Source organism: Balaenoptera musculus, chromosome 20 (assembly GCF_009873245.2).
Source record: "Balaenoptera musculus isolate JJ_BM4_2016_0621 chromosome 20, mBalMus1.pri.v3, whole genome shotgun sequence".
NCBI lineage: Eukaryota > Metazoa > Chordata > Mammalia > Artiodactyla > Balaenopteridae > Balaenoptera > Balaenoptera musculus.
In genome coordinates this window covers 52,297,934-52,311,932 of record NC_045804.1, presented here as the reverse complement: position 1 = coordinate 52,311,932, position 13,999 = coordinate 52,297,934, and the positions used below count along the sequence as shown (strand labels likewise).

Below are 13,999 nucleotides of genomic sequence, written 5' to 3'. Positions count from 1 at the left end.
GTTACTTTTTTAATAAACTTTTTAAAAAATTTATTTTTGGCTGCATTGGGTCTTCGTTGCTGCACACGGGCTTTCTCTAGTTGCAGCGAGTGGGGGCTTCTCTTGTTGCAGACAATGGGTTCTAGGCGCGTGGGCTTCAGTAGTTGTGGCACACAGGCTCAGTAGTTGTGGTGCACGGGCTTAGTTGCTCCGCAGCATGTGAGATCTTCCAGGACCAGGACTCGAACCCGTGTCCCCTGCATTGGCAGGCGGATTCTTAACCACTGTGCCACCAGGGAAGTCCCTTAATATTTTGGTACTTCTAGTCATTTTTTTTATACATAGTATTTTGACAAGATTATGATAATCCTGTATTTTTAACCGTTCTTTTTAATGTTTTATGATGTATTTTTTAAACTTTAAGTTGAAGAACAGTTGATTTACAGTGTTTCAGGTGTACAGCAAAGTGATTCATATATAGATATATACACATATGCATATATATTCTTTTTCCGATTCTTTTCAATTATAGCTAATGTCTTATTATAAACCTATTTTTCTTTTAATACCATTAGTACCATCCCATCAAATAGATGTACCATCATTTACTTAAATACTCTTGTTTGGGGGCTTTTAGATTCTTTCCACATTTTGCTGTATAAGTAATGCTGTGTTAGGCGCATAAAGCTTTTTTCCATATTTAGGACTTCTGGGTATTGGTTAGGATGCTTCCAGGGTCAGAATCAGAGACCAGCTCTGGCCGTCTTATATCAACGGTCTCCTTCTTATAGCAGCGGGCTCCTGAGTGGAAGATTGTTAGAGGCCCAGAGCAGTGACAGGGAGCTGGAGGGCCGGGGGCAGAGCTGCCGTCCCAGGGCAGGGAGAGCGAGGTCGGGACGCCACCGCCAGAGCTGCCGAGTGACGCCGCTGCCTCTGACCGTCTCTGCCTCTCTGGGTCAGTAGAAGAGTGCCGAGCTGGCCAGGCCTGGCTGCCAAGGCTGGGCGGAGGAAGAATCTGGCTGTGTTAGACTTCACATGATGGGCATTCCTTCAGGATGGAGGGGTTGGATCTGGACATCCAGGGAAAAAACAAAACAAAGCACATTATCTATTACAGATGTATTTCCCAAGTAGACTTATTTAGACCCAGGGTGGGAGCAGCGTTAAGCCTTTCAGTGTACAGGCATACATCATTTCATTGCGCTTTGCTCTTATTGTACGTCACAGAAGATGTGGGTGTTTTTTTGGTTTGTTTGTTTTTATACAAAGTGAAGGTCCATGGCAACCCTGCGTTGTCAGATGATGGTTAGCATTTTTTTTAAATAGAGTGTTTTTTTAATTAAGGTATGTACATTGTTTTTGTAGACATAATGCTATTGCACACTTAATAGATTACAGTATAGGGTAAACATAACTCATATGCACCGGGAAACCAAAACTTTGCGTGACTCACTCTATTGTGATATTCCCTAGAGCAGCTATTCAGGCAGGATGGGACCAGCTCATGGAGAGCCAAGGGGCTAATCCCGTCCCCCTTTGTCTTTCTTTTTTTCCTCTTCCATCTTCTATGGGAGACATACTCAGGGCTTAGTCCTTTGCTCTTTTTTTTTTGGGGGGGGGGGCGGTACTTCTTCCTTAACCTACTCTGTCGACGCTTGGATGGTTTCATGGGCAGCTCACAGCTCTGCATCTCAGACCCCAACTTCACCTGAGCCGCAAGGTCTGTGTCGTCTTCCACTACCACTCAGTTTCTCTTGGCTGCCCCCAACATGCTCTCAATTTGTGTATGCTCTTCATAGGCTCGTTATCTTTAGCCCCACGTAAGCTCCCTCTTCCCATTGCTTCCCATTTCTTCAGGCTCAAAACTTCCTTCATCCCGCCAGACAGGAAACCTTCATGAATGAAGCGGGCCCCTGTGATTCTCTCCAGTGGCAAACGAGAGAGGAAACAGCAGAGCTTTGCCGAGTGGGAATGCAACACCAGATCATCTCTGTGTTTATTTTTTTATGGGAAGCCCAAAATCTGGATCTTTTAAGTGAAATCTCCCAATATTTTAGTGTTGACAATAAATGAACCTTGTTAAAAATTCCATGTGGGCCAAATAAAACAGGTGGCCATGTCCTACACTTTGGGGCCTCTCTTTCACCTCTCTCTGGTCAGTCCCTAGGCCTGTTTGAGAATAACTCTGAAGTAAATATCTCTCTTCCCCGTTCATCACTTTGTGTTCTCACCACTCTGTCTCAGGCTCTTGTCACACTTATGTAGCCATTAAAAATAATAAGAAGTCTGTTTATTGGGTACAGAAAAATGTGTGTGATTGTAACGCTGATCATATTTATTTAAGCCGTTGCTCCCGTCTCGTGAATTTGGTGTCTGAATGCAGCTAACGTCTACCTGGCTACCAGTATTACCAAGATAAATAAGATGAGTCCCTCTCTTCAGGGCTCCCTTATTTTGTAAAAATGCTCTTTTCAGTTGATCTAAAACTGTTTCCCTCCCAAGACATATCTGCTATAGATTTTAGAGAAATGACTTTTCTCCATCACGGAGATAATAGATACCAGGTAGTGAAACCATAGAGCATAAAATTCTTGGGAGACCTGCTTCTAAAATCCAAGCAAGTACTGGGGCGCTCTGATGAATATATTGGAATTGCTCGATATTCATTTTAGGAGCCTAAAATGTACAACTCGCAGACCTGCCCTTCTCTTGGCACTTCTGAATACCCCCCTCCTGGACCCTGTGGGTGCTCGTGGCATTTGTATAATGCAGGTGTGACATGTATGTGGTCAGATGTCTTTTATATGTGACCACATCACTGTTGTCTGCTTTGGTTTTGCGTTCCTACCGCGGAAAAGCCTGGCTTTCTGCTCACAGCCTTTATTTGGGGAGTGAGAATAGGAGCAGGAGGTTCAAGTGTTGATGCTTCGGCTTAATCCAGGCAAAATGAAGCCTTTGAGAGATGCACCAAATTGGAAAAGCTTTATTTAATGGAAAGTGATTGATAAGGGCTGACAGCCTCAGAGCTGTCACCATGACCGCCTCTGAGGCCGCCACACTTTTTCTAATCCGTTACGAGGCAGTGACTTCTGCTATCATCAAGGGGTCAGAAATGATCACAGAGTAGAATCATTTTTTGATTATTGTCTTTGCTCGGTGTGGTTTGGAAAGATAAGGTGTGATTTCCAAGAGCAGCTTCTGTTGTTACGGAGTAATAATTAGGCCGAGCAGCCTTGGCCGATACCACTCCTCCTGTTATGTGTTTGTGCGTGTTTTCTGGTAATATTTGTTCGCCACTGAATTCATCTGCTTTCAGCCAGCTCTATGGGACCAGCAAATATCGGCTAGGTTTAGAAGGCCTATCAGTGGGCTTGGGGCAGAGCATGTTTTACTTACTCAAAGTATACTTCACCTCTGTTGTGTGTCTACTGCTTAAGCGAGCAAGAGCCCCAATGCCTACTGAAGGTATTTTGCCACCCCAGCCTGAGTTTTCAGGAGTTCACCATTATACTCCAGTGCTTCTCATTCGTACGTTGATTTGATTGTATTTCTAAATTGAAATGAAATAGAGAATTGGATTCTAGTTGTGACCGAAATTACCCAAATTGGGAAGTCGCTTGATATCTTTTTTACATGTGAAATCAATGGCTTGGTAATGTTGACCATAAACTAATTGGAGTCCAATTAGTTTATGGTCAACATTACAAGGGTTTATAATTGGACTGTAATCCAGTTATAATTGGACTTCCTCAAAAGAAGTTGGGCATTTTCCTTTTAGCTAATAAATTCATCCACATCCTCATGAGGTCAGTATGGAAAGGCAGGGGGAAAAAAGTTAATGGCTTAGACTAGATGGTCTTTGAGGTTCCATCCAACTCTGTTATCCTCTTTTCATACCCCTTTGAAGAGAATTAGACACTTCCTTCTACCCTGCACACACATGTACACACACACACGCACATACACACACCCCAAATATGAGTCAGGGGTCTAGGCCAGAACTTTGTTGATCTCATTTCATACAGGGTGGTTGGCACCAGGTTAGATACTTGCAGAGTTAAATCCTACCTGAACAGGGACCTTGACCTTCAATGTTATGTATTCCTGTTTGATTGAAAAAAATTTTAACAGATGTGTTAGAACAGAAACAAGGAAGATAGAGAAAATTTTTAATGGAAGATATAGAGAACGTTTGTTGGGTTTTAGTATGTGTGTGTTTAGGAAAATAAAGAAATGCGGTTATTGAGTGTAACTCCTGGGTTCTTTGTTCATAAGTAGTTGGTAGAGGTGCCTCGCACTTTTATCTCAAGTTGGTGTTACAGCTCTAGGGCTATTTTTAGTTAATTAGTTAATTTTTTTTTTTAAGTGAGCTGTATTTTTTGGAAAACATCCCTACAATTTAAATTTTGGGTACAGGTTTTCATGCCTCTTGCCCATCAAAAATTGTAACTATAAAATGGAGTAAATGGACACGTAGCTGGTTTTAGGGTTTTTTAAAGTCACAGTGGTTCACAAGTGGATTATCTTCTCTCTGTGTATTATCAAAATGGAAATTCAGATATCAGCTGGCCTTCCTGAGCTTCTAGTGCTTGCTACTCTGTTGAAGAGGCGCCCTAGCCCAGGCCGGTTACTGGTGTGTGCTCAGAGAATGAGATCGTTTTACTTCGACATCAGCTGTGATGCCCAGTGAGCATGCTTCTGAGAAACAATAACCACTGGTAAATAAAGTTGAATAGAAACTAGCAAAATTAAAGGAGTTGTCATACCTTGGGAAATCATAATAATTAATACCTGGCTGCAGCCATTTCTCAGTGTGCAAAGCAGCTCTGTCAGCCCCATCTGCCGATCTGTACACAGGTGAGTCCCTGCCTGTACTTCTCACCTTAACAGCACGCTTCACGGTGGTGCCGATGTGAAAAGCTGCTCAGTCGCAGGGCAGTGCTTCCGGTCCAGAGCCCTGACATTTTTTAAAGAACTTGTTGCATTCATGAAAGTTTTTATCAGCCTGGGGATCCATTCATCGGCTCCAAGAGGACCTCATCAGCCGCATGGTTTTTATTTTTCGGCTCACCTTTTCTATCTATCTCAGAGCCAAGCAGTCATGACACTTTTCAGTCCCTGAACCAGCATTAAATTCCTAAGAAAAATTGATTTGGGACTCATCTGAAATCACTGTTGGGTTTTCTCTGTCCAAGAGTGTGAACACTGAGATCAATTTCTCCGGATTAGCAGCAAAATGATCTCTGTATTGGACTTGGGCATCAGTGGTCCATGACACGGACCTCTGCGCATGCCCAGTACCGAAGGCTCTCCTGTATCTCCCGTTTTGCTGCTCCGAGCCGACGGCAGCCAGCAGGATGCACCTCGGTGGCCTCGGGAGGGCACGTGTCTGCTGAATGGCTCCCCCCGCCTCCCCCCCACCCCATTCTTCCACAAGCTGATTTATGGTGATAGAGCCCTTCTTTCTCTTTTGGCCCTCCAAGCGATCGCTCCTTTCAAAATGACTTGGATTTCTGAAAAGTCTTATTTTTAAAAAATTTTTTGCAAATATGGAGCTAAGATTCTTTGTCATTGTGTTGGCATTTGTCTGGTATAACTTCTTACCTGTAAATCCACAGAGAAATGGAAATAAAATTGAAAAGGGTCACTTTTTTCTTTTTTTTTTTGCCACACAACAAGTGGCACGTGGAACTTCTCCAACCAGGGATGGAACGCATAACCCTTCAGTGGAAGTGCAGAGTCTTAACCACTGAACCACCAGGGAAGTACGAAAAGGACCACTTTTAAAAATGAATGAATACAGTGGTGGTAGCAGCACAATAATGTGAATTAATATTTAATGCCACTGAACTGAACACTTAAAATTAGTTAAGGTGGTAAATTTTATGTTATGTGTATTTACCACAGTAGAAAAATGTTTTTTCTATTTAAAAGATGAGTAAATACTTGGTGTACCCCTTCCCAGTAAATTATGGCAAAGTTAGAATAAAATTCCTTGGCATCTTTGTAAAATAATGTGCAGTATTGTTCCATACAACCACTTTTCGTGTGATGTGGTAACAGAATCTTAATTACATCTATATAGATTTGCCCAAGCAAAATAGAAATAGGAACAAAGATGGCTTCAAAAACTAGAGGGCATCTCAAAAATAAATATAAGTGAATTAAGCATTATGGTTGCTATATCTTGTTCTTGCCATTCTTAGTAATACTAGTAAAGCACAGTTAACTGATCACTGATATATTCCTACATCCAAAATATTGGCAGTTTATTTTTGAAACCTGGAAGGAGAGTTTCATGCTTGGAATATTTGATTTGCAGAGACTTCTCTATTCCTGTTATCAGCTTTCTGACACTATACTTTTTGTATAACTTCAGTAACATCTACTCTTTTTAGCATATTTATACCCATGATGAATCAGAGGTCCCTTTTAATCCATTTCACTAGTCCGATTTCCATTTTGTTTAGAGATAATGAAGCCTCTAATAGTCCCTGTAGGGGGTGTGCTTTTCATTTTAGGTAGCCAGCAGGCACATCTTCCCGTGACACTGGACTTGTTTTATACTTTCTGTTGCTTAGAAAGAAAGGCTAAACTCCCAGTCTTTCCAAAATATGGTTCTTCCCTTTGCGATCCACATTTACATCTCTTTTCCCTGTTTTTCAACTCTGCTTTTCTTTATTTTTTTAAAAATGTGATCCAGGACTGCTTCTTAAGTACTTCTTAAGCCGTGTCTTGCATTGATATTTCTGGTGGCATGTGATGGCTGCAGTCAGTTTAGTAGTCAGAATGTGCCAGTGGTGTAAAATGCTATACCTTGGGCCCATTTTTCAGAACAAAAGCCCCTTTAGCCTATCAGTAGTAAATAAATGTATTTCTAAGCGTTTTACAAAGTGAAGACTATGATTACGATATAATTTTATATGTTAAAGGGAGTGGGAAAAGGAGAACAGCCGACTTGTTACAATACTGTTGGAAGGATCGAGAGAGTAAAAAGGGGAGGGCAGAGTAATCCAGACATGAGTAGTTGTGTGAAGCAGCTACCACCCATAGACCTGAGGCAAGGAAGTGTGTTCCAGAGCCCAGGGGCGTAGTCACTGCTGCGCTCCTGGGACCGCCACTCAGCCAGTGCTGGAGCTGCCTCGGAGGGGCCCCCTGGGCTGGTGCTTCGACCACATGGAGATGCCCCCAGACCAGAGGAGGCCTGCCTTGCTGGTTCTGGGACGGCCAAAGAGAGGCAGTCGTGGCTGCAGCCGGGATCACTGAGGGACTGTGGACACTTGCAGAGACCCTGCGAGAAGCAGATGGGGAAAGAGAGGAGGAAGAACTGCTTCATCCTTCATCTGGCCTTCTGAACTCCTACCAGGACCTTCTCCTGGAAGACGGTAACAGGGAGCTAGCTGGCGAGGGAGCCTGGGAAAAGCAGTTTGCAGACTCCAAGCCCCAGGATGCCAGAGCAGAGAAGGGCAGGTGTGGAGCTGGGAGATGGCAGGTAGTACCTGGTACATAGCTCTTCACAGGGGGACCATTGAGATGTTCTGTATATATTTCACTGGAAATCATCTGAGATGTTATCCCAGCCTTTGCTGTTTTTTTTTCAGAATTATTAGGTTCCTCATGAACCTGTTGAACTGGGAAAGGTTTGTACGTACTCTAAAGGACTGTTTGGTTAGAGCTGTTTATCCCAGGCAATATGAGCTTTAGAAAACCCAAAACATATAGTTTGTCACTAACAGAAGAAACAGGGCCGTTGTCACCTTGAACCACTGGAAGAAATGATGCCGTTTCCACTGACTGGCCAATGGACTTACCACCTTCGCAGTAAATAATTACAGATGTGAACAAATGTGCAACAGTTGGACTTAGTATTTGATAATTAGATTGACTTCTGGCCTTCAATTATCTCCTATCTTTTTGGGAAAGAAAGAACTATGAGAAGTCGCCTGTGAAAAAAGTAAAAAGTGACAAATAGAAAGGACCACTGGGCACCCCTGCAGTTTTAAAGTTTGGAAGGTAAAGTTGAAGAAATCTTCCAGAAATTAGAACCAGAAGACAAGGGAGGATATAAAAATTAGAGAATTGGTTCAAGATCCAAATAGTAGGAATGTCATGGTGAGAAAAACAGCACCAAGGAAATTTTCAAAGGAAACAATGCAAGAAATTTCTCTAGAACTGAGGGACAGGAGTGACCATATTGAAAGAGTTCATTATGTACCCAGCTTAATAGATGAAAAAAGACCCATTCAAGTAGTGGAGGGTAGTGGAGTATTGCAGGAAGCTCCTAGTAGATGTACTTTCCCTAAATGAGAAAGTAACTCTAGAAAAGAGATCTGTGATGACAGAAATGAGGGAGCGAAGTAAAGAGAATTCCCTGGATGATAGCAGTGGGAAGACCCAGGATATCAATTGTGCAGCTGATAGAGAGAACCACCATTCCCGAATAGAGCTGGAAGTTAGGGGAGAAAATAGAATGATATGTTTTCCTGCAGAAAAAACTGCACTGAGAGGCTGCTGGAGAGAATGAGATTTAGTAGGAGGAAATCTAAACAATGAAAAAAGAAAAGCAATTATTACCTCCAGGAAAACGAAAAGTAACACAAATGAGGAAACATAATTATAACACATTACTGATTATGTAGATAGCCAAGATAATGTAGACATTAGTTATTAGTTAGTTGTTAAGATCTAACTATAAGGAAGACGGGAGAAGGAAGAGGTAGAGCGTAAAAGAGCTAAATCCCCCATAATGAAAGAGGAAATGACAATGTATCTAAAATAGATGGAATTGAGAGATTATAGTGTGAGCAAGTCATTTTCAAATGGGGAGGGCAGAGATTCCTGTTTATTATTATTATAAACCTTTCTAGAATTATTTGAATATTTGTCATGAATCATTTTGATGCAATAATTTTCTCTAATGTTGAGTTCTTTAGGTTTGTAGGTTCTGTTACAACTTGAGGGATAAGCTTATAAATAGTAAACAGAAATCTGTGAATTGAAATAATAGTTTATTCAGTAAGAAAGAATTCGAGTAACTTTTAAGACTTTTTTTGTGCGTACCTTTAGTTGTATATATCCCCAAGATAATGAACTGCAGAAATCTCAAACAGTACTAAGCAGGTTTGTTGTCGGGAATGGTACTGGTAGAGAAATTCTGAATCTACTGCGTGTGTTAAGTAGGAGAGGGTAAGTGAGTAAACATATTGGTGGTCTTAGGAACCAAGGAGAAACAGATAGCAAATGGGAAAAGTGAGAACAAACTTTATGGTGTTAGATCTGAATTAGAAGTATCATTGTAGGTTTATGATTAAAAAATAATATCTTACCTTTAACCGCTGAAAGAGCCTGGAAGCAATGATACTCCAGTATTTGAGCACAGTTAGGACGCAGATCTTACGTTCTAAATACTCTTCACCACGAAAGAGAACCAAGGTTCCTTGCAGAAACAACTAATTCCAGGTCTGGGGCAGAGAAATTATAAGGCAAGGTCAGAACTTCTTGTGTCAGAAGTCAACCATGCAAACAATGATGCAGACATAGCAAAAGGACGCAGGTGCTGGCTTGAAGGGGTTCTTGGTCAAATTTGGGGCAATTGAAGCAATAAAAATCATGATGATGGTAATAAACACTGAATTTTTTTTTAATTATTTTTTTTTTTAAATATTTATTTATTTATTTATGGCTGTTTTGGGTCTTCGTTTCTGCGCGAGGGCTCTCTCCAGCTGCGGCAAGCGGGGGCCACTCTTCATCGCGGTGCGCGGGCCTCTCACCATCGCGGCCTCTCCCATTGCGGAGCACAAGCTCCAGACGCGCAGGCTCAGCAATTGTGGCTCACGGGCCCAGCCGCTACGCGGCACGTGGGATCCTCCCAGACCAGGGCTCGAACCCGTGTCCCCCGCACCGGCAGGCAGATTCTCAACCATTGCGCCACCAGGGAAGCCCCTAAACACTGAATTTTTAAAAATGCATTTATGAGTCCACATCAGTAGTGAAATAAAGGCAGAGGTGAGGCTGAGGGAGAGGGTCATCTTGCCAGTAAATGTGGAAGAGTGATAAAAATTGTAAAATCATCATTTTGCAACCACCAGTGTAATTTTTCAGAATCATCAGTGGATACTGAACTGTTGGGTGGAAGGTTGTGGGAAGTAGGATACTCACAGTCTCAAATTATCAAGTTACTAATTACAGAGGAGGGAAGAAACTTGAACAAAGTGATCACACTCAGCATCACCAGCATGAGTGACAACCTCGCATTGTAGAGCTCCAAACATGAAGCGACACATCATCACCTCCAGATCTAATCGAGAGAAACGATCAGACTAGTTCCGATTGATGGACAGTCTATGAGACAACGTCCTGGGCCCTTTGAAAGTGTCAGTGAAGAAAGAAAAAGATGGGAGGACTGTTGTAGATTAAAGGGGACTGAAGAGACGTGACAACCAAATGTCTGTGGTTTATCACTGGATTCTGGATCAAAGTACACCCAGCCCCTAAGGATGTTATCGGGATAATCAGGGGTGTTTTTTCCTACTTTTCTGTAGGTTTTAAATCTTTCAAAATAAAAGGTTGGGATGGGGGAAAACAGGGAAAATATAAACAGTGACGTTTCCCCTGGATTAGTGTCTTAGTTCACATTGTAATATGTTGTCTAAGGAGGGGATGAAAACCTGGTGAAACGTCTGGGTGTGCCACTAGTAAGCTCTTTCCAATCAAGTACGAAATCATAGGAAGATCTTGAAAGATGAAGGCGTCTTAGTGTGAGCAAGATGGTGCGTTAGGCGAACATGGTAGGTGCTGCACATACAGGATTGTGAGGCTCCAGCTACGCAGGAAAGCAACACTGGTCTCATCGTGGCTTTTCTCTCAAGACCCAGGCCATCAGGGAGGTAAGAAGCAAAACTGAAGCATCGCCTACCTGCATATTAAGCTTATGTGCTTCCTCAGCTGGAATACGTGGTGAACTTGAAACATCCCAGTTTAGCTTCCCATCCTGAAAGTCATCACGCTGTGGTGAAGTTGTTTGGATGTTTATCTTCTCACCAGACCTTGAGCTTCCTGAGCTCTTTTGACTGTATCTTTCAATTCTGATTCCCAGCAAGTAGCACAGTGATGGACTTTGAATGGGATTTATTTGAAGGGGAACTGAGGTCATGTGGATGAGGATTTTCTGTATTTTTTTTTAATTGAAGTATATAGTTGATTAACAGTGTTGTGTTAGTTTCTGGTCAGTTTTGATGTCTAGAGCTGTTAAAACGAAGTGCCACCTGTCACATAGGTCCTTAAGTTTAGTAGCTTGCAGCCACAGGCTGCCCAGCCACCATTATCCCTTTTGCAAAAGGTCCCCCCACACCGAACAATGGAATAGCATTCAGCCAGAAACAGGGACGAAGTACTGACACACACTACACTGTGGATGAGCCTGGAAACATTACGTTAAGGGAAAGAAGCCAGACCCTGAAGACCGTTTATGTGAAATGTCTAGAACAGGCAAATACACAGAGACAAACTACACATTAGTGGTTGCCCAGGGGTTCAGGATTTGGGAGGAAGCGGGAGAGATTGCTTGATGTGTTTGAGGTTAACTTCTGGGGTGATGAAAATGTTCTGGAAGAAGATAGTAGCAGTGGTGGTTAGAACATAGTGAATGTAATTAATGCCAACGAGTATACATGTTAAAATGGTAAATTTTATTTTACCACAATTTTTTTTTTTTTAAAAGAAAACCATTAAAGATAAGGAGTAATTTCTCTGGAATCATATGGTTTCAAGCAGCACAGGCAATTTGGCAAGGCTGAGGGTTTCCTGCTTTTATATAGAATGACAGTAGGTTGTTAAAGTAAACTAAGGTAAGTTGGGGCACATTTAACTTTTTTTTTTTTAACATCTTTATTGGAGTATAATTGCTTTACAGCAGTGTGTTAGTTTCTGCTGTATAGCAAAGTGAATCAGCTGTACATATACATATATCCCCATATCCCCTCCCTCTTGATTCCCCCTCTCACCCTCCCTATCCCACCCCTCTAGGTGGTCATAAAGCACCGAGCTGATCTCCCTGTGCTGTGCGGCTGCTTCCCACTAGCTGTCTATTTTACACTTGGTAGTGTATATATGTCCATGCCACTCTCTCACTTCATCCCAGCTTACCCTTCCCCCTCCCCGTGTCCTCAAGTCCATTCTCTACATCTGTGTCTTTATTCCTGTTGTACCCTAGGTTCTTCAGAACCATTTTTTTTTTTTTTTTTTTTTTTTTTAGATTCCATATATATGTGTTAGCATACGGTATTTTTCTCTTTCTGACTTACTTCACTCTGTATGACAGACTCTAGGTCCATCCACCTCACTACAAATAACTCAATTTCGTTTCTCTTTATGGCTAAGTAATATTCCATTGTATATATGTGCCACATCTTCTTTATCCATTCATCTGTCAGTGGACACTTAGGTTGCTTCCATGTCCTGGCTATTGTAAATAGAGCTGCAGTGAACATTGTGGTACATGACTCTTTTTGAATTATGGTTTTCTCAGGGTATATGCCCAGTAGTGGGACTGCTGGGTCATATGGGAGTTCTATTATTAGTTTTTTAAGGAACCTCCATACTGTTCTCCATAGTGGCTGACTCAATTTACATTCCCACCAACAGTGCAAGAGTGTTCCCTTTTCTCCACACCCTCTCCAGCATTATTGTTTGTAGACTTTTTGATGCTGGCCATTCTGACTGGTATGAGGTGATAGCTCATTGTAGTTTTGATTTGCATTTCTCTAATGATTAGTGATGTTGAGCATCCTTTCATATGTTTGTTGGCAATCTGTATATCTTCTTTGGAGAAATGTCTATTTAGGTCTTCTGTCCTTTTTTGGATTGGGTTGTTTGTTTATTTGATATGGAGCTGCTTGTATATTTTGCAGATTAACCCTTTGTCAGTTGCTTCGTTTGCAAATACTTTCTCCCATTCTGAGGGTTGTCTTTTCATTTTGTTTATGGTTTCCTTTGCTGTGCAAAAGCTTTTAAGTTTCATTAGGTCCCATTTGTTTATTTTTGTTTTTATTTCCCTTTCTCTAGGAGGGTGAGTCAAAAAGGATCTTGCTGTGATGTATGTCATACAGTGTTCTGCCTGTGTTTTCCTCTAAGAGTTTTATAGTGTCTGGCCTTTCATTTAAGTCTTTAATCCGTTTTGAGTTTATTTTTGTGTATGGTGTTAGGGAGTGTTCTAATTTCATTCTTTTACATGTATCTGTCCAGTTTTCCCAGCACCACTATTGAAGAGGCTGTCTTTTCTCCATTGTATATTCTTGCCTCCTTTATCAAAGATAAGATGACCTTATGTGCGTGGATTTATCTCTGGGCTTTCTATCCTGTTCCATTGATCTATATTTCTGATTTTGTGCCAGTACCATACTATCTTGATTACTGTAGCTTTGTAATATAGTCTGAAGCCAGGGAGTCTGATTCCTCCAGCACCGTTTTTCTTTCTCAAGATTGCTTTGGCTATTCGGGGTCTTTTGTGTTCCCATACAAATTGTGAAATTTTTTTTCTAGTTCTGTGAAAAATGCCATTGGTAGTTTGATAGGGATTGCATTGAATCTGTAAATTGATTTGGGTAGTATAGTTATTTTCACAATGTTGATTCTTCCAATCCAAGAATATGGTATATCTCTCTATCTGTTTGTATCATCTTTAATTTCTTTCATCAGTGTCTTATAGTTTTCTGCATACAGGTCTTTTGTCTCCTTAGGTAGGTTTATTCCTTAGGTAGGTAGATATTTTGTTCTTTTTGTTGCAATGGTTAGTGGGAGTGTTTCCTTTATTTCTCTCTCAGCTTTTTCATCATTAGTGTATAGGAATGCAAGAGATTTCTGTGCATTAATTTTGTATCCTGCTACTTTACCAAATTCATTGATTAGCTCTAGTAGTTTTCTGGTAGCATCTTTAGGATTCTCTATGTAGAGTATCATGTCATCTGCAAACAGTGACAGTTTTACTTCTTTTCTGATTTGGATTCCTTTTATTTCTTTTTCT

At 41.4% G+C, this 13,999-nt stretch overlaps 1 protein-coding gene across 2 annotated transcripts in view; it reads left to right on the top strand.

Annotated features, from left to right (window-relative positions):
• The window catches only part of STX8 (syntaxin 8), a 244,203-nt gene that overhangs the window by 155,225 nt on the left and 74,979 nt on the right, over positions 1–13,999 (top strand). Inside the window, exon 8 of one of the 2 annotated variants that reach the window (XM_036837812.1) lies at positions 1,837–1,969. The exons of the other annotated variant lie outside the window; for it this stretch is intronic. Within the exon in view, the coding sequence (XP_036693707.1) occupies positions 1,837–1,883 (47 nt within the window). The 3' untranslated portion in view covers positions 1,884–1,969. Of the gene's footprint in view, positions 1–1,836; positions 1,970–13,999 lie in introns of those variants that run through there. 2 annotated transcript variants of the gene reach the window in all.